The 21,911-nt window shown below is 43.1% G+C and overlaps 1 protein-coding gene and 1 pseudogene across 1 annotated transcript in view; both read left to right on the top strand.

Moving 5' to 3' along the window:
- The window catches only part of lovit (loss of visual transmission), a 434,041-nt gene that overhangs the window by 245,824 nt on the left and 166,306 nt on the right, over positions 1 to 21,911 (top strand). Inside the window, exons 4-5 of the mRNA NM_001316486.1 lie at positions 3,374 to 3,721; positions 3,776 to 3,996. Coding sequence (NP_001303415.1) covers positions 3,374 to 3,721; positions 3,776 to 3,996 — 569 coding nt within the window. The remainder of the gene's footprint in view (positions 1 to 3,373; positions 3,722 to 3,775; positions 3,997 to 21,911) is intronic.
- CR40450 lies at positions 19,217 to 21,381 on the top strand (annotated as a pseudogene).

The raw sequence follows: 21,911 nt of genomic DNA, 5'->3' as shown, positions 1-21,911 counted from the left end.
CTTGAAAGATGATATGTCCCTAGCGTAAGAGAAGTTAAATTTTTCCACTTTTATCATATCGGCTTTTATTTTGTCTTGTATATAAGACAATACATCAGATAATGTTTGATCAGGGGAAATCCGAGTACCGAAAATGTGTTTGTTTAGTGGAACCACTGCGAGGGGTTTTGGCCCTGCAGATTGTATTTCTGAAGTGCCAACTTGTGCCGGTAGTCCGGACTCAATGTTCCCTTGTGGTGGTAAACTAATCGGGACAGGTGGAATCACTGGTCGAGAAACCAGTGCAGACAATTCGGAATTTTTAGCAATCCCAGGGTGGGCTCCCTCCACAGCGGATTGATCGGATTGCTCCGAATCTTTTTTAGCTGCCAATCTTAGCAACATATGCGTATTTGCTGTGATTGACAGCTGATCAGTTGTGCAGGGCCTTAGGCAGCCTACCACTAGCGGCTTGTTTGCGCTTTGGAGATTCATCTAATAGCTTAAGGCCATTAAAATGTGAATTAAGCGCGGAAAGAAGATCATCGGCTCGACAAAAACTATCTTTAGCTACGCCAAAACTGTTGATCAGTTTTTGTAAGCCACCTTTAGTTTGGCGCATAAACGATTTCATCTAGTTCGCAACCACAAGGCAAGCATCACAACAGTAATTTAGATTTTTACCCTTTGCTAAGTCATCACTGGTTCGGATATTAAAACCAGCAACAAATCATTTTTGGCTGCTCAGGTTTTATAACCTGGCAGCAATTTTTATAAAGGCAGACAAGATTTACTGTTTCCATGTTTGTCTAAAATCTTCTTCTAAAAATTTTAAGCGAGCTGTTAAAAGAACCGCACGAGAGCAGTCTGCACTCTCAGAAATTTTAGATTTTGTGTGGGAGAACGAAAGAGAGAGAGAGCGAGAGAATAGGTGCACAGTGCAGCACATACAAAAAAAAAACACCAAACAGCACTGCTAACGATAGTAAAGGTCTTTGAACTAAAGTGTGAGTTTGTCTATAGCAGGGTGTAATAGTTCTTTATGTGTTTTGAGAATGATTTTCTTGAGCGCACGTTTGAATTTCTGTTAGTTTACTTTTTGCTTACATAGTTTTAGTGAAACTGTCGGGACTTATGATTTGAATATATGCATTTTGAAATATTTGAAAGTCGATCTCATTGGGGGAGTAAATAACACGTTTCTTAGTGCAGAAGTATTCTTTAATTAGATCCATAGCAAGGGTATCAGTCATTTCTTTATAACTGCTTTTTATACTGGTTTTATGGAAATTGTCTTTTATGAATTCGAATTGTCTGTTATAATAATTAAGAGGTCTTTCTGTTATTGAAACGTGATTTTGGTTGTCTTCTTGTGCACTATGCACAGTAGCTGCTGTGGGAAGGGAAGCTGGGTCATCCTCTTCTTGGAATTTTTCTTTAATTTGAACTCTAGATAGGGTGTCAGCTACATGATTTTCTTTACCTGGTAGATATTGAATATTATAATCGTATTCGTTAAGTTTTATCTTCCATCTCTGTAATTTTATATTGGGATCTTATATGTTACTTAGCCATACAAGTGGCCTATGATCGAACTTTCTACCGAATAGGTAAGACTTGAATTATTTTGATTCCCATACCATAGCTAATACTTCTTTTTCTATTGCCGAATAGTTAAGTTCGTGTTCGTTTAAATTTCTGCTTGCATAGCAGATGGGTTTATGCTCTTGGGATAATACATCACCTATGGCTATATTAATTGCGTCTGTTGTCAGCGAATTTTTTTTTTTGAAGTTAGGGTATATTTTGGTTTAATCGGACGTGATGAGTACTTTTAGTTTCTCAAAGGCGGATATGTAATCATTATCTTTTGTGTTAATTACTGCTCCTTTCTTAAATAGGTTTTCCTATTTTTGCAAAATCGGGAATGAACTTACGGTAGAATCCGCAGAGTCCAAGGACAGACTTTATTCTTTTTGTGGTTTTAGGAACAGGCAAATTAATAATTGCATTTATTTTGTTAGGGTGTTGCGTTTATCGTGATAATATGACCGAGATCACTCATGGTTATCTCATTTAGACTACGATAGTCTATGACTAACCGAAATTTTGGTTTACCAGAAGAATCACTTTTCTTTGACACAATCCAAATTGGAGAACAATAGGGGGATTTAGATTTCCTAATTATTTTTTGTTCTATCATTTCGTTGATTTGCTTGTTGACTTCTTGATCAAACGCATGGCGGTATTTATATGGTTCTTTATAGATAGGGTCTTCGTGTTTTGTATGAATAGAATGTTTAATCGTACTTGTGAAAGTCTAAGTTTGGATGTGGTCGTACCACATTTTAAATGTGCCATTTATAGTGACTGTTTGTGTTGAATAATTAATTTCAGTGTTGGTTGGTTCTAAATAGTTTCTGCCTAATAGTAAGTTATATTTTTTTGAAATGTGAATATAGAATGTTTGTTTAATGGGACAAAGTTTGCTTGACTGCAATGAAACGCTTTGGTTTAATGTTATAATGCTATTTAAAGTGTGGACTTTTACTTTAGAAGGTTTGATTGGGAAATTAAAGAAATTTTGTTTCATAACATTAATTGATCCAGTGTCTACTAAGCATTTGAGAGTAATATTATTCATTGTGATTTTTAAGAATGGGTTTCCTCTTCCTCTGAATCGCTTTCTGATTCCGAGGCTGGTTGAAGAAAAATTTCGCATCCTGTCCATTTTGGCACTAGCACTTTCTCTCTGTCGTTTCGCATGGTGTTTGGGTTTTATATTCGCTGATGAGCGCGTTCATTAGAGTTGGCCAGGTTATTGCCCCGGATAACTGAGATATTTGTTAGGCATCTCCTGCAAGTTGCATCTCAATTGCTGAAGAATAACTGTCTTTGTCTGGTGTCGGTTGATGGGTTGAGTTGAAGGATTAACTCGATCCTTCGGATAAGGGCACTGAGTTCTTGGGTATTACCGCTGAAGGTTGGTATTTGCCTAATTTGGCTTAAGGCTTAATTCAGATGGGATTCCGATTACAGTTTGAATTGCTCGGTTGCCATGGTTGATGATGATCTTTTTTTCTTTCTTTGACTTTTTTTCTTTTTATTTTTACACTTTTATTGACCGTATGTTTGACTATTGTGTGTCGACCACCGATTATACTCTTTTAGGAATAAAAAGAGTTAATTGTATTACGATTTTATGTTCACTTGGTCATATGGCCATATTTTTGGGACAAATTAAAATTTTTTAGGACTGAAGCCTAGAAAATTCGTTTGATAAAAGGCAGTTTAGCACCACTAGATCTTGTCGCAAGACTTTGGACCGCCCGGGCTACTTTTATCGATATACAATACTAATTCTAATTGTTTCCTAACTTTTTTTTCTCCCAAGGTCTTCTTTTGGTACCTAACGGCGAAGCCTTGGGATATTGGCTAGGAGATGATAATTTACAGTCGCTAGATATGTTTTCAGAAATAAACAATTTAAAAAATATCACTTCTATTTACAATTCGCCATCACAGTCTTCCCATTCTTGGGGAATATTTTTTACCGTATTGGGAACTGTACTCCTCGACTTTGATGCTGATGCTTGTCAAAGTCCTGCCAGAGCTTATCTGTTAGACGTTTGTTTACCAGAAGATCAAGCAAGAGGCCTATCCACGTTCACCATAATGGCGGGACTAGGAGGTTTTTTTGGTTATTCAATGGGAGGCGTGAACTGGGATGAAACAGAAATCGGTAAGATGAATACAATTGAGATTATTCTTGTTCCTACTAAATATATGATTTCAGGACGACGATTGGGTGGGCACGTGAAAGCAGTATTTTCTATAATAACAATTATTTTTATTGCATGTGTGACATTTACATTAACGAGTTTTGCAGAAATTCCCCTTTGGGTACTAGCAAACACGGATACTAAGAATTGTGGAGGTGAAACAGCACTATCAAAATCATACGGTTCTTGTGATTCCCATGATAAGACGATAAATTGTACGGACGAAAATAAGCAGGTAATAACTTCTTATGTGTACCGCCTAGCTTATATTTAAATTTTTTTACACGGGTGTATAAGATTTGTGACAAAGTATGTGACAGCAAAGAAAAAACTGGTTTCACTGTCTGATTGTAGGTAAGTCAGCGCTAAATTATGATTCCATTACAAACTGTAATATAATGGTCTGATGGACATCTTGGCTTAGCCTGTGCCTGAAGTACCCATTTTAAAAGCAGTGGTCCATCAGGGGCTGCGAATGCGAAATGCGAAGAAAGTATAAAACGATTACGCAGAACGATCCATAACAAGAAAATGAAATTGTCATATCACTTGCATTAGAATAACCAATAACTGTTAGGCAAACCGGAATTCTAGGTATTGTTTCATTTATTGTTCACCACGATTTTATTGTATAGGAATGACATCCAAGCTGATAGCTGAAAGCAAAATCTAGCAACCGTTAATAAATATAGAAACTAATGTCAAGGCGATCTTTTTCAGTTAACTTGGCAACTGGAACATAAATTTAACCTAGAATCTTCATCCCTAATCATCATAATTTTCTAAGAGGTTGAGAAATCAATTAGACACAATTAGGGATTATTGCAACCAGATGCCATGTGATCTTACCGAAAAATTACAATTCATTGAGGCAAATTTTTATACATATGGCTTCATGGCTTCCGGAAGGGCTAATGCACGCTTGAAGCACTCACACCGGTAACTAACGTAGCCAAGAACGCACTCGACGGTGGCCGATGGTTAGGCGGCAGTAAGGATTACTGTGCCATCATCACGCTTGATGTTAAGAATCCTTTCAACATCCTCAGCGCAATGGGCAACATGGGCACACCCGTAGTAGTAATTGGCAACTACTTCAGGTTCCGCGTGCTATGGTATGTAACAGAAGGCAGTCCAAGAAATAACAAGTATACTGAGCACCAGCAAGCCCTGATCTGCATTGAGGTAACAGCCGTTCCCAAAACAATACCTGAGCTCGAGGACAACAAAAATGTTATGATCAGGGATATCATCGAATGGCTCGAGAAATTCGTAATAGAAATTGCTGCTCATAAGACTGAATTTGTCCTGTTGCGCAGCAAACAGACAGTTGAGAGCATGCGGGTCGGAGTCAAGGGCTTAGAGATCCCCTCAGCAGTAACGCTGAAGTATATGGGAGTCCTAATAGACCGTAGGCTCTCCTCACGCATCCTCAGGATCACGCAGTGTACGTCATCCGAAAGCGGCAATGATAGCTACAGCACTGGCAAGAATCATGCTCAACGTTGAAGGACCCAGAATGCCGGGAGTCTTCCGAGCTTCAGAATAAGCAAACTAAATGAAGTGGAGAGGGCGGATAATGCCAAATAATATTGGGTCGGTAGTCCGTGGTAGCTGCTGCCTCAGTCGATATAGTTAGAAACGGTTTGTTCGGGACCAAATAGTCACCGAGCAAACCTCGTCGTCTCCCAGCAGGATGGTGGGCAGCCGGAACGCAGACCGATCGATGCTGCACAACGGCATGCGAAGTTCCTCACTTCACATACTTCACATGCAGTAGAGTGTGGTGGTTCCCTCCACACTTCTTACATCCCTCTTGACTGCGGCAGTCTCCTCCTGAGTGCTGAGGCAGTTCAAGCAGCACTTATTATTAAGTACTGCAAAGCAACGGAACTGCGCTAAGGAAATAACCTGGTGTGAGGGCCCGGAAATCTGGCGGATCTTCGTATGGGGCGAGATCGAGACTTGTCAATTGCAGACCCATAAGACCCATGTCGATCCGGCACGTGCTCCGTTGTCAAGGACACAGAGGACAAAGAAGGCAAGGCGTCGCTCAAGGCAACCTCTGCAGGAGACGAGCCGCAGAGTGAGTGCGAAGGATCAAACGGGTGAGCAGCAGGGAAGCAGTTGTACGGAGGATATGCGAAGAAAGATGATGCTGGAGCCACAAAAAATTCCGGACTATTTGGAGGAAGACGGCCAGTTGTACCGACACCCTTTTCACTGGGCAGGGAACGGGGATGCAGTGTCATGGCAGACCGGGCAGAAAACCACAACATTCCGATGTCAGGACACCTAGGAAGTCGAAAGACGAGGGTCGAAGCCGGGAATCCACCGAGACGTAAGGAAGTACGTGCGGAACTGCGAGAGCTGTATAAATTTCAAGCCCAACCAACTACAGGCAGCTGGAAAGATGCTAACCCAGGTGCCAGAAGAACCATTGGCAACCGTGTGCGCAGATTTCGTTGGCACCTTGCTGCGGTCAAAACACGGGAATTCGATGCTGTTGGTCCTGGTGAACAGGTTCCCAAAATGAACCGAAATCAACCCGATCCGAAGGGGAACTACGAAACGCTGTTCGAGAGTGGATTGTGGCAATATACGGGGTGTCCAAGGTGCTGATAACGGACAACGGTGTGCAGTTCACAAGCGGGCGTTCAGGAGGTTTCTGGAGGAGCTGTGGGTGCGATATCAGCTCACGGCTCTTATACCCCGCAAGAGAACCCCACGGAAAGAGCCAACAGGACCGTCAAAACAATGATCGCGCAGTTCACAGGTGCCGAACAGAGGCCATGGACGAGAACTGGCTGGAGCTGCAGCTGGCGGTAAACACAAGTGTGGCGGAGACCACTGGATACTCGCCGGCATTCATCACACAGGAGGGAGCCAAGGCTGCCGAACGCGTTATTCGCTAAGCAGACGACCGGGACGGGCACGTGTACACAGACGTCTGCGGAGAACACGGAGAATCTGAAGGAAATCTTCGAGCTGGTGTGGAGAAACATGAAAAGGACGGCGCAAGATCAGGCGCGACACTATAATCTCCAAAGAAGGCCAAAGAGCACCCACTATCGAAGGCAGTTGAAAGCTGCGCGGCAAAGTTGGCGCCTAGGTTTGATTGGCCGTTCACAATAAAAAATTTCACATCACCGGTTATCTGCATCTTAGAGCACAATGCAACCAGGAAAGTGAACTCGGCTCACATCAGCGACTTTAAGCGACGGGAAGCGCGCGCGCTAGGGGACTTCGAGTGCTAAACGGTAGCAGAAACCGTTTGGTGAAGAAGGGGGGAAGACGATACAAGGTATTCAAGTCACTCACACATACACACACCGCGGGACAGGGAAGATACGCAGATTAGAACAGTCAACTTTCCAAGGTTCCTCCCAGGCCGCATATCAGGAGCGGTTGGCTCATCTGCAGGAGGAAGAGGTTGGGCCATGAGCACCTGTGGGAGCAGGTAGGAGCGATCGGCTGGCAGCTGGTGGGCCTCGAGTCGCGCGATCCGCCCATACGAGGATAGGACGGAGGAGGAGAGCCCGGGAGAAGAGAACCTGGAGAAGGGGAGTGGGATTGGCCCGCACCAGGTGAGGCGCCGCCAAAGCTGTTGCGGCAGACTTCGTGCCCGATGGGGAGGCGCGGCAACCGCCACGACTGTGCCCCCGCAGGCAGGCGTCGCTGGACGACCAGAGGTGGAGGGAGATTCCGGTGGAGGAGTGGCCGCTCCGCGCGGAAGCGTAAGGTGCACTGGGCTCAGCTGGCGTGCAGCGCTATTGCCTCAAGGTGCACGATGCGGGGAGGTGAGGCTCCTAAAGGCCGAATAAAAACACCAATCGGCGGACATAGATACGCGCGAGGGGGTGACGCGGGGAGAGGCACGCAGAAACCGCAACACCTACCTTTCATTGAGCTGCTACACCGAAACGGCTGTAAAAGAACAATGGGGAGGGGGGACCGCGATAATGACAGTCGATCGATAGTGTGATCGATAGGGACAAAAAAAAATACTGGATACGCACAGAATTTCAACATGCGGCTAGGAATATCGATAGTGGCAACGCCGCTCGCAGATATCGATACCAAGATCATGGTGAGTTCGGCGGAGTTACCAGGCAAGAGCGATGGTGAATTTCAGAACGGAAGGAAGTTAAAATACCGAGCTGGTGGAGAGGAGCAGACGGCAGCAGCAGATGGAAGCTGGAGAAGGGCGCAAGGATTGAGGTGCTTGGTCGAGACGCCAAAGGACAGGGTCTACTAGACTGAGACTACCTGGCCAAGATCAAGAAGGCGCAGGTTGACGAGAGGAGTTCGGAGAGGCTTAGGTGAAGGATCAAGATACCACGTCAAGACGCTAAACGACAGGGTATACTAGGCTGAGACGCCAAGGAAGGTGCAGGTGTTTGAACGACTGCTGAACGACGGAGTCAACTGGGCTAAGACTGCCACTTGATCTGGCCAAGGTCATAAAGTCGAACGGTATCGGTGCGGACTTCCATGTCCAAAGTCCCACATAGAAGACGCACCGTGAAATAACGGTACCGCTCTGGACCACGGACTTGAGCTGGCCAAAGGCTCAGAGGTCGAGCGGTAACGGTGCATGCACAAAGAGGTGAACTAACTGTACAACTGGTGGACCTTGTATCCGAGCGAGCCATGCGCAAAATGGGAAATAACGGGTTCCCCGCGGCCTATAAAGGAACGGCGCAAGTGCAGCTCAAGTCAGTCAGTCACAACACCCGAGGAGCCGTACATACGCGGGGATAGTCGAGGAGAATACCAGCGCAAGTCGCGCGGTCCGGACGAGGCCGCGCAGTCGGCCAGTCGGAACGGAGTCTGATGGCGGAGGAGTATCACTGTGGTGATTTTTATTTAGGGTATTTTGAGTGTTTTGAGATTTTGGGCGATCGGACCATGTATTGTCATAACAACCCTCTTGCTGGACAATTTGCTTTAATTTACTAACTGTTGTTATGTCAAATCTAGCTAATTGCATGTAGAGTCTGTCTGCGAGTTTTTTAAAATTAATTTTATTACTGTATTGTTCGTTGAGTTTATATATATATGATTATTTAGTTCAATATTTTCTAAGGCTAGCTCATTTGTTATGAACTTACGAACTGATCCATTGAATTGTGTGTTATATAGTCGTCTTAAAAATTTTTCAAACGGTTTTTGGGTCTTGAGCTCAGCGATTAGGGCTACCTTAAATTCCGGCTACAGTTTGTCAAGAAACTGTTTACACACTGTGAAATAAGTTGAATTTTTGACTTTAAAGCTAAAAATAAAGGGTTTTTTGCTTAATTAAACGCAATTTTTTTATAAAATATAATTAAACAATATTTATTTTACTTATAAATCAAAAAACAAATTAAAAATATTAAATATACAAGAAAATAAACAACAAATTCCAAGTTTACACACTTTTGAGACTGTCAAGAAACTCTTTACACATTTTGTTTTCCTACTTTGTTTTGTTCTTTTTCTTAGAACGAACTCGATTTTTCCGTTATTTTTGGCTTTGCATTGCTTTTTACAACGCTTCTATTGAAATTTTGTTGACTTTGCTTGTGAAATTTTGCTGATCAAACGTGCTTAAAGCGAATTATTAAATTTAATAAAATGCCTGGAAAGAGATTAACTTTTAAAGTTACCCAATTAATAAACTATAACCACCAGTTGGGAAAATCTTTTCCAGAATTAGTATAAATGTTTCCTGTATCCCGTAAGACCGTCTACAATGTTTTAAAAGGCTCGGAAAAAGAGGGCAGGCTTGAACCTAAGAGTGGTGGTGGGCGGAAAATTAAAATTAAAAAGCGTGTAGACCGCTTTATTATGCGAATAGTGATTGCGAACCCCCGAATCTCGGTCAGATCACTTGCTCTGGATATCAGGCAAGAATGTCACCTAGCTGTGTCACACGAAACTGTGCTCCAAGTCATCCTACGCCATAGGTACTCTTCAAGAGTTGCAAGGAAAAACCCTTTGCTGTCAGATGCCAATATTGAAAAGCGTCATTTATTCGCTGTGAGCATGATAGATCATGCGGAAGAGTACTGGGATGACGTCATATTTGGTGACGAAACAAAAATGATGCTCTTTTATAACGACGGGCCAAGCAGAGTATGGCGCAAACCGTTGAGTGCGCTAGAAAAACAAAATATCATTCCAACGATAAAATTTGGAAAAATGTCACTGATGGTGTGGGGCTGTATCACCAGCCGTGGAGTGGGAAAACTAGCCTTAATTGAGAGCACAATAAATGCCGTGCAATATCTAGAAATGTTAGAAAACAAATTTGAAGGCCAGTGTAGAAAAAATTAGTCTGGTTAGCAACAACAAGCCAAATTTTAAGTTTTACCAGGACATGATCAGAAACATAAAGAGTGCAATGTACGCACCTGGCGCCTTAATAACTGTGGTAAAGTGATCGATACGCCCCCTCAGAGTCCTGATCTGAACCCCATTGAAAATTTGTGGACCTACTTAAAGAAGAAGGTGGCAAAAAGGGACCTAAAACACAACAACAGCTTATGACTGTAATAGTCGAAGAGTGTGAAAAGATCCCGTTTGAATATGACCTGCAAAAACTTGTCCAATCCATGAAAAAAAGGCTTCAACTTGTAGCTAAAGCCAATGGGGAACATACTACATACCAAAACTTTTAAAATTTTAATAAAATAATTAAAAAATTTAGGATTAAACTTCGATTTAGTGTTTTGTGTAAAGAGTTTCTTGACAGTCTCAAAAGTGTGTAAACTTGGAATTTGTTGTTTATTTTCTTGTATATTTAATATTTTTAATTTGTTTTTTGATTTATAAGTAAAATATTGTTTAATAATATTTTATAAAAAAATTGCGTTTAATTAAGCAAAAAACCCTTTATTTTTAGCTTTAAAGTCAAAAAGTCAACTTATTTTACAGTGTGTAAACAGTTTCTTGACAAACTGTATGTGTTAGCTGCACTGATCTGGGATACTCAGATGATTCTCGGAGACTATTGGCACTTGTTGTTGTTGTGGTTGTTCCATTGTTCTTTGTTGTTGTTGTTGTTGATGTTGTTGTTGTTGTTGTTGTTATTTTTATTTTCTTTTTTTTCACTCGTAGCGGTCACACCTTTTATTTAGCTGGCTTCACACTGTCTTTATTCAATACACAAAACCTGGGGCTTCAGTTACCCTTTAATGGTCTTGTCTAGTAGCTTCTAGTAGCGGCTACCAAGTTGAAACGATTTAATTATAAAGCAATGTCTGACTGGCGGATTGGTCACTTCTTGTGGCACTGATTAGCGACAAAGTAGAAGTTAAATCACACACAAAGGTACATTTGCTGATCAATATAAATTTAGGACCACCGACTGCTCCAAAAACGAATCCACGGTAATTTATTAAGAAAAATAAATAAAATTACAAGTGTAGGAACGGAGACAAAACATGGTACATATGCTACTATATCTATGTTGAGGAGCGAGAAAAAGGCAAATATGTCGAAACAAATATTAATTATACCCGTTACTCATAGACTATTTTTACATTTATATTAGTCTTGTAATTGTCTGTCGATTTGCAACGCCCAACCTAACGCCCTAAAACACACATATTTTAAAAACTTTTCGATTTTTTTTTTCATAATTTAATTAGGCTTGTAAATTTCTATCGATTTGCACAAAAATTTTTTCCACCCCCACTTTTACGCCCGAAAACTGCCAAAAAATTCCACGCCCACGTTTTTAAACTATTTCTCGATATTTTTTCATTACTTTATTAGTCCTGTAAATTTCTATCGATTTGCCAAAAATTTTGCCATGTCTACGCTAACGTCCTAAAGCCGCAAAACCGGTCACGACCACACTTTTGAAAAATTTTTACAACAATTCTTAATTATTTTCTCATTTTATTCCTTAATATCTTTCGATATCTCAGAAAAATTATAAAAGTTCGCGATCGCATTCACACTAGCTGAGTAACGGGTGTCTGATAGTCGGGGAACTCGACTTTAGAATTTTCTCTTGTTTTAATCTTAGTTTCTAAATCTTTCACTGAATAGTATCAAAAATAACCAGAACATATATGGTCGAGAATAGTTCATTAGTTATTGTTGGGTTACGCAGCCAGCAGCAGCTCATCATAAATTTGAGTTATTTTATTAATCGCTTTTATACATTGCTCTGTGCAGCAATAGATTTTGCAATCCCTTTATGCTATGTTCCTCTCTCTCAAAAGAGAGCGAGCACAGCTGTTTTAATCTTTATTATGTGAAACTTGCTCATTTGCCTTCTGCATAGCAGTTCAGTTACAAATTAAGTGTTGGTCGCACCGGTACTGCTGTGATGCACTTTAACTCTTAATCGGTTCGGTAAGGGCACTGCCGCCTGTGTTATACCCTACAGCCCTGTGTGGAAAAATGTATTGAAATAAAACTGAAAACTGAAAACTAAAACTTTTTTTTAATATTAACTGTGTTTATAAGTTATTTATAAATTGCCACACCATTTTTCAAAGTCAATGAAAAAGTTCATTGCCTAAACATTCTGTGATTTCGGTGCATTATTGTGTGTACATAAGTGGCCTAGCTACTTTTTGTTTTTTTCGTTTTCGGTTTCTTCTTTGCCTACCGGCAAATTCGTGTTTGGCTGTGCAAAAAGAATTGACTTTGTGCATAAACACACACACACCATTGCTATTGTGAGTAAGCAGTTTGGTTGCCGGTGCAAATACAGTGCGTGTAAAACTGTTCTCCATTGTGCGAGCATTTTGTTAATTATTAAAATTAAAATATTTATTAAAATATAATGATCAAAATAAATTAAAACGTCAAACAACGACACAGTCAGTTTGCCTGCTGACAGGATAACATTTTTAAAGCGCAAGAAAAATTCCATATATGTCGACGTTAAATAAATTGGTGCAGGATTAACTACCGAATAGGTTACTTGCCTGAATGATGATGGCCTGCATTTAAAGCTGGATTTAATAAACCAGACAGAGGCCTCTTTTAACTTGGCTCACGATTCCCTGGAGGAACTGGATCTCAGTCAAATGGGAAGCGAATTTCGTGACCAGTATGTGATAAGAACGGAACTCAGTAGACGCAAAGAGATTGCATGTGCAACTATGCGTCAAGATCCAGGAACTGAGTGGTTCTCTATTTCGACGACCGAGTCAAGCTTACCTCAAGCTACCAACCTTTAGTGGAATTTATACAGAATACACAAATTTTATGTTGATGTTTTCCACTGTCATCGATAAAACCCAATACTGGCTGACATGGAGAAGCTTCAACACCTCAAGTCTTTCCTAAGAGCTCCCGCTTTGGATGCCGTTGGTGCTTTAGAGGTTACTGATGTAAATTACCCGGCTGCCCTTATTTCGAGTCTCACATTTCGGCGATCATGAACATACCAAAGGTAGAGGGTTCATCTTCTGTAAAGGTGCGTGAACTGTCCGACCAAATTAATCTGCGTTCTGCTTCACAACATGGGCACCCTGTGGAAATATACGAGTGTATTCTCATTTATTGTCTTCTCCAAAAAGTAGATCGTGAAACCAAAGACACTAGAATAACAAGATGCGTAACGGCCATACATTGGTTTGGCACTATGCAGCCACTTTTTTGGTGACGCCCAAAATTACTCTCTTTCCGCTCACTCCCGCTGAGAGCGTAAGAAATCTAAAAATATAATTTGCTTGCTTGTGTGAGTAAAAACAAGAGACGAGAACGCGTATAAGTGTGCGTGTTGTGCTAGAAGACGATTTTCGGGCCGAAATCAATTCTGATCGAAGAAACGAATTTACATGGTACATATTAGGGTAGTTTTTGCCAATTTCCTAGCAATATGATAAAATAAAAAAAATTTTAAAAATTCGCGCCCTGACTATTATAATTTTAAAGCGCAAGATGAATACTTTAACGACAAATATTCTTATATAAAGTCATTTTTGAAATTTATTTTTGTGATAATATGTACATAGATTTGGCTATTTCTAATCTATTTTCAAATAATAATACCGTTAAGGCAATGCAAAAAAAGAATTTATCGCATGGTGCCAATTGATCAAAAATAATATAGATTTAAAGTCTAAGAACTTCTGAGGTGAAGGGCATATTTTGTCAAATTTACAATGCATGTGAATACGTGTGCACACATACAGATGTCACTTTGTGCGTTGAAAAGTTCGCTGTAGCGCTCTTCGCTCTCTCGCTCTCTAACAAAAATTCGAGAGAGCCTGGAGCCACCTCTAGAGCCACGGCCAAAAAATCGTGTGCCAAAAAATCGTATGGCGTTACGCATCTTGTTATTCTAGGGTCTTAGGTGAAACCCAGCTATTATGGGAGGATGCTGCTTCCACTGAAAGACTTTTGGATACAAGATGCCAGACCGCGTTCTTGCTCTCCCTCTCTGCCTGCTTCGGCTCACAAGTCGTGGAGCGAAGAGACCGCCTCTCCTACCCCGCTCCTCTCGCAGCGCCAAACGACCGTCCCGGGTAACTGTAACACTGCAATAACGAGTGCAGTGACCTCACTGGCAACTGCCACTGCTACCACAACATCAACTTCGTCAGCGGCCCAACTAATTATCGCTGTGCCAGCTGTAAATAATTCAGCAGCACTGACCGTTTGCAACAACAATAATGCACGTAAAGAAGAATCAAAACAAAAGCAGAAGTCGATTTCGACTGTGCAGACTGGCATGGATCGCTACATCCAAATCAAGAGAAAGCTCAGCCCTCAAAACAATAAGGCAGGTAATCAACCCAAAATCAATCGAACCAACAACGGCAATGAAAACTCTGCAGTAAATAATTCAAACCGATATGCTATCTTGGCTGATTCTGCGACCGAACAACCCAACGAAAAAACGGTAGGGGAACCAAAAAAGACCAGGCCTCCACCAATTTTCATACGAGAACAAAGTACAAATGCACTTGTAAATAAACTCGTTGCTTTGATTGGTGACAGCAAATTCCACATTATCCCACTTAAAAAAGGAAATATTCATGAAATAAAACTACAGATCCAAACAGAAGCAGACCACCGTATAGTGACTAAATACCTAAATGATGCTGGTAAAAACTACTACACATACCAATTAAAAAGTTATGTGTATGTGTATTTTTATGTTAAAATTAAAAGTTGGGCATTGAAGCAACAGTGACACCAGCTGAGATAATTGAGGCTCTGAAGGCCAAAAACTTTTCTGCAAAGACAGCTATTAATATTTTAAACAAAGACAAAGTTCCGCAGCCACTATTCAAAATAGAACTCGAACCAGAGCTCCAGGCACTAAAGAAAAACGAAGGGCACCCAATATACAATTTACAGTACTTGCTACATCGGAGGATCACCGTGGAGGAGCCGCACAAACGTATCAATCCAGTTCAATGTACTAATTGCCAAGAATACGGCCACACCAAGGCATACTGCACCCTTAAGTCCGTATGTGTTGTCTGTAGCGAACCTCATACTACCGCAAACTGCCCCAAAAACAAGGACGATAAGTCTGTGAAGAAATGCAGTAACTGCGGGGAAAAACATACTGCAAACTACAGAGGCTGTGTGGTGTACAAAGAATTGAAGAGCCGCCTAAACAAACGTATTGCCACAGCACATACATACAACAAAGTCAATTTCTACTCTCCGCAACCGATTTTTCAACCACCCCTAACTGTCCCAAGCACTACTCCAACAATTTCTTTCGCTAGCGCCCTAAAATCCGGACTAGAAGTGCCCGCCCCACCGACAAGAACTGCTCATTCCGAACATACACCGACAAACATCCAACAAACACAACAAAGTGGCATCGAAGCTATGATGCTATCCCTACAGCAAAGCATGAAAGACTTTATGACGTTCATGCAAAATACTTTGCAAGAGCTCATGAAAAACCAAAATATCCTGATTCAACTTCTTGTATCTTCAAAATCCCCATAATGGCTTCCCTACGGATATCTCTGTGGAACGCAAATGGCGTTTCACGGCATACACAAGAGCTCACACAGTTCATTTACGAAAAAAACATCGACGTAATGCTACTATCAGAAACGCACCTCACAAATAAAAACAATTTTCATATACCAGGATACTTGTTCTATGGTACAAATCATCCAGATGGTAAAGCTCATGGAGGCACTGGAATACTCATCAGAAATCGCATAAAACACCACCACTTAAACAATTTTGACAAAAACTACTTACAATCTACGTCCATAGCCTTACAACTCAACAATGGTTCAACGACTCTAGCCGCAGTCTACTGCCCACCGCGCTTTCCAATCTCTGAGGATCAATTCATGGAATTCTTTAACACACTAGGTGACAGGTTCATCGCAGCGGGTGACTATAACGCCAAGCACACCCATTGGGGATCTCGACTTGTGACGCCAAAGGGTAAGCAATTGTACAATGCGCTTACGAAGCCAGAAAACAAGCTAGACTATGTATCCCCGGGTAAGCCTACATACTGGCCAGCAGACCCAAGAAAAATCCCAGACCTGATCGATTTTGCAATTACTAAACATGTCCCCCGCAACATGGTCACCGCCGAAGCACTAGCAGATTTATCATCAGATCACTCACCTGTTTTTCTAAATATGCTAACTCGCCCACACATCGTCGACCAACCGTATAGACTCACAAATTTTAGAACAAACTGGCCAAGGTATCAAAAGTATGTCTGTTCACACATAGAACTAACGACGGCATTATCTACAAAGGAGGATATAGACAAGTCAACGGAAACTCTTGAAAACATTTTAGTTTCGGCTGCAAAGGCTTCAACCCCGCCAGTGACGTATGCAAAACCAAACTACATCAAAACTAATCGCGAAATCGAGCGGCTGGTATTAGATAAACGACGCCTACGAAGGGATTGGCAGTCTAATAGATCACCAATTACAAAGCACATGCTTAAGATAGCCACACGCAGGCTTACCAATGCTCTCAAACAAGAGGAAAAAAACAGCCAACGTTCATATATCGAGCAACTCTCTCCCACCAGCACTAAGTACCCTCTTTGGAGAGCTCACAGAAACCTAAAGACTCCAATAGCGCCAATTATGCCACTACGAAGTCCCTCTGGCACCTGGTTTCGAAGTGATGAAGAAAGAGCCTGTGCTTTCGCTGACCATTTACAAAATGTATTCCGACCAAATCCCTCTACCAACACATTTATTCTCCCTCCTTTAATAGCAGCCAATCTAGATCCTCAAGAACCCTTTGAATTCCGACCATGTGAACTAGCAAAGGTTATCAAAGAGCAACTGAACCCAAGAAAATCGCCTGGCTACGACCTAATAACTCCAAGAATGCTCATTGAACTCCCAAAGTGTGCTATTCTTCACATCTGCCTGTTGTTCAACGCAATCGCCAAGCTTGGATACTTCCCTCAAAAATGGAAAAAGTCGACCATAGTAATGATTCCAAAGCCAGGAAAAGATAAAACGCAGCCATCATCATATAGACCGATAAGCTTACTAACATGTCTTTCAAAGCTGTTTGAAAAAATGCTACTCCTTCGGATTAGCCCTCATCTTAGAATAAACAACACACTTCCAACACATCAATTTGGCTTTAGAGAAAAACATGGAACCATCGAACAGGTCAACCGAATCACGTCAGAAATTCGTACTGCTTTTGAACATCGAGAATACTGCACAGCCATTTTTCTAGACGTCGCGCAGGCATTTGACAGAGTGTGGCTCGATGGACTTTTGTTTAAAATAATCAAGCTGTTGCCCCAAAACACACATAAGCTACTGAAGTCATACCTATATAACAGAGTGTTTGCAATAAGATGCGATACAAGCACCTCACGCGATTGCGCAATCGAAGCTGGAGTGCCGCAAGGCAGTGTACTGGGTCCAATCTTATACACCCTGTATACGGCGGATTTCCCCATAGACTACAATCTAACAACCTCCACGTTCGCTGATGATACCGCGATACTCAGTCGCTCCAAATGCCCAATAAAAGCCACGGCACTCCTATCCCGACACTTAACATCTGTAGAACGATGGCTTGCCGACTGGAGAATTTCAATAAATGTTCAAAAATGCAAGCAGGTTACCTTTACCTTAAACAAACAAACATGCCCACCACTGGTCTTGAATAACATATGCATTCCACAAGCCGACGAGGTAACATATCTGGGTGTTCATCTGGACAAGCGGCTCACTTGGCGCAAACATATAGAAGCCAAATCGAAACATCTTAAACTTAAAGCAAGGAACCTCCACTGGCTCATAAATGCTCGCTCTCCACTTAGTCTGGAGTTCAAAGCTCTTCTATACAACTCCGCCTTAAAACCTATCTGGACTTATGGCTCCGAGCTGTGGGGCAACGCATCCAGAAGTAACATAGACATTATTCAGCGAGCACAGTCAAGAATTCTGAGAATTATCACTGGAGCGCCGTGGTACCTTCGGAACGAAAACATACACAGAGACCTAAAAATCAAATTAGTAATCGAAGTAATAGCTGAGAAAAAAACGAAGTATAACGAAAAGCTGACCACCCATACAAATCCCCTCGCAAGAAAACTAATCCGAGTATGCAGTCAAAGCCGGCTGCACCGCAACGACCTCCCAGCCCAGCAATAAACTTATTAGGGCATTAATGAAAAAAAAAAAACTATCACTAAGTGAAAGTTAATTAAGTTAGATTAAGATTTGAACACTTATTGTTAGTCTCTTAACACAAAGAGAAGATTCAATAAATAATAAAAAATTAAAAAAAAAAAAGATGCCAGAAATTTGAAAACATCGAACGTACCAATGTTGCACTTGGAATCATTCCACAGGTTGTAAAATCAAGGAAATCCATCCACAACTCTAGAAATTCATTTGTCGCCACTACCCATGTCGCTTGCTGCCCTGTTTGCAATGTTGTAGACTACATAATTTTTGATTGCCCACAATTCAGAAAACTGTCGCCTCAAGATCGCTTGCAGGATGCAAAAAGGTCGGCTTTATGCCAAAACTGCCTTAAAGGTGGACATCACCTGCGACATTGTAATGACGATCGCTGTCGTATTTGTGGAAGTAAGCAATAGCAACAACAGCAGTCACTTAGACAACCAGCAACAGTTGCTCATTCAGCAGCAACAGCAGCAACATCATCTGTTAAATGGACGCCGCATCATAATCCAGGCCACGCGTAAGTCGTCCGTTTTGGCCGCCAGCAATATCATGGAGGAGGACGAGGAGGAGGACGATCCCGAGCTGGACGATGAGAATTTGCAGGATATCGAAGAGGAGGATCAGGCAGCCGAGGACAGGTGGAGCAGCGACGAGTAGTGCCGCTGGTGGCGCCACAACAGCCGGCGGAGGAGCAATTGGTACAACTGCCCGCCGGTAGTATTGTGAGCACAACCACCCACCCCGCAACGACGGCTGCAACGACGACCTGTCTACATAAGCAATGCTGTGGGCGGCCTAACGGTCGGAGCAACCTAAGTGAGAATGCCGGCGGCCGCTGTAATCAGCCGGAGTCCCATGACGGTGCTGAATGTGGTGCAACAGGCGTTGCCGGCCACTCAGCTGATATTGCAGATACAACAGCAACAGGCGCCGGCAGCGGCAGCGGCTGAGCAGCAATTGGCCTTGGCCTTGGAGCGGCAAAGGCAGCAGCAGGAACAGCAGGCGCAGCCACAAAGGCAGCAGCAGCAGCAGCAGCAGCAGCAAGAACAACAAAGGCAGCAGCAGCAGGCGCAACAAGAACAGCAGAGGCAGTAGCTACAACAGCAGCAGCAGCAACAGCAAACCCATCCAGTGAAACATTCAGCATCCGGCTCTTCCTCCACCAACAACAACAGCACCACCAACTCCACAAACAGCAACAATAGCAAGCCAGCTGCATCGCCGACTGTGACCACCAGTCACAGTGCGTCGAGTGTGTGGAGAAGTTCGATTCCAAGGAACTCTTCGATATCCATCGCAGCGGCCATGCCAATAACATGAAGAGCGCCATCTGCAACATGGTGTTGAAGTCCCTTAAGAACTACGAGAAGCACTGCCTGCGCTGCCGGAGCAGCCTCATCGAAGGCCAGCAATAGCAGAAATTCGAACAACAGCAGCAATTCTAGCAGCAGCAATTCCAGCAGCAACGGCGTATCGGCAGCTGTGTAGGCAGCCACAACGACTACAACAATTGTCAAACTGGAGCCGCCGCACGAGATTGAGAGGCCAGGCACCAGTAGCAATCAGCAGTTGCAGCAGTCGCAACACCACCAAATGGAACTAGACGATCAGTCGGGACTGAGCGGGGACGAGGAGGATGGCAGCGGCGGCGGTATGAACTCCTCCTCGCATATTGTGAACGGCGAGGACTCATCGGAGTCCTCGAATGCCTCGCTACACCTGAACCAGCACTCCCCCACCTCATCCTCGCAGCACCAAGTGTCGTCGCGCCAGCAGCATGTGCATCAGCAACAGCAGCAGCAACAGCAGTCGCAGCAGCAATATCTCGTTTCGGCACCAACACGAACGATCGTCATCAAGAACTACATGCAGCAGGGATCCCAGCAGCAGAAGCAGAAGCAGCAACATACCTCCGATCCAACGCCCGTGCTGCATGCACAGGTCATCCAGAGCGGTGCAGGCACCAGCAACGGCAGCGGCAGCACCTCCTCTACCAATAGCAGCAGCAAGAGTAGTACCAACATTGTCACCACCAACTCCGACGGCAATCTCAGCAATGGCTCGCAGTTGATACGAAAGACGCCGATCATTCATCATTTGACCGGAAGCAGCAACGTTAGCGGCGGCTCAGCGCTGACCAGTGTGGTGCAACAAAAAGGTGTTATTTCGCCAGCTCAATCGCCATCATCATCCTCAACCTCTTGCTCCGCATCCACCGGTGGGCCACTATCGATAGCTCCACTATCATACGCAGCACAAGGAATCACCAACAGCAGCAGCAACCAGCCCAACCACAGCAGCAGCAGCAGCAACCAGCCCAACCACAGCAGCAGCAGCAGCGGGTAACGCAGCGCAACAACCACCGAAATCACCACCGACATCCCTATTTAGTGGACATGGATGACGATGAAGATGACGACGAGGATCAGCAGCAGCAGCTGACGCATACGCAGCAAACGCAACAGCATCACCATCATTACAGTCATCATCACAATCATCATTTCGATGACGATGATGACGATGAAAAATCGCCACCGTCCCCGGCCACAGCGGCCATTATCAAAGTGGAACCAAATCTGTATTCCTCGGGCTCTGGCGACAACTCCAACGATATGTTCATCAAGGCGGAGGTCATGTTTCAGGATTCGGCTGCCCTGCATTCGCCGCAATCGCCGCCAAGCTCGAAATTCAGTATCTCCAACTTTGATAGTGATCTAGTTGATCATCACGTTGATCTGAATCACTCGTTGCCGTCGTATGGTAATTTGTTTGAACCGCATTCCATACCGGTTAGCTATATCCGGATGATGACGATGACTTCCGGATGGATCATAGTTCGCTCGGTGGACTGCACAACACAACGTCGTCGTCGACCACCGATGGGGACTTCATCAAGAAGGAATGGGTATAGTTCCTATGCCATGAACGGCAAATTTGATGACCACAGCGATGCACTGTGCGATGCGGCCAATTTCATTTACAATTGAGTGCAGGCAGAAGCCGCTGCCGTTGTGGTGGATCATCATCGTCGTGGTCATTGTCATTGGAAACGGAGGAGGCATCCGCGTCATCAGGATGAGGAGAAGGAGGAAGTGGAGCATTAACAGCAGCAGGAGCAGGAGGAGGAAGAGGAGCGAATTGTGCAGGCGGAACTGGAACAGGATCAGATGCAGCCATGTAGAGCTGAGCATTCGGTTAATCCGATTCATTGCTGTACCTCGTATATTTATATATATACATATATATTTGGGAAATGAACCAGATCAGGGGACTATAATGAACGATGAACGAGACAGAGCAAGAGAGTAACGCGCAGTGGCAACGCTTATTAACGAAAAAACCAAACGAGTAGAATGGTAAACGAGAGCAGTCGCAAGTTTTTCAATCGCGCTATATACTTATACAACTAGAGCTAAACAATTGTCATCAAACAATAAAATAATAATAAGCAAGAACTATTGTCATTGAACAATAGTAACCCTATAAAATAAACTTACTACAATTTTGGGGGCTCGTC

Source organism: Drosophila melanogaster, chromosome 3L (genome assembly GCF_000001215.4).
Source record: "Drosophila melanogaster chromosome 3L".
Classification (NCBI taxonomy): Eukaryota; Metazoa; Arthropoda; class Insecta; order Diptera; family Drosophilidae; genus Drosophila; species Drosophila melanogaster.
The sequence above is the reverse complement of the archived record's forward strand: the minus strand, read 5'-3'. Positions and strand labels throughout refer to the sequence as shown.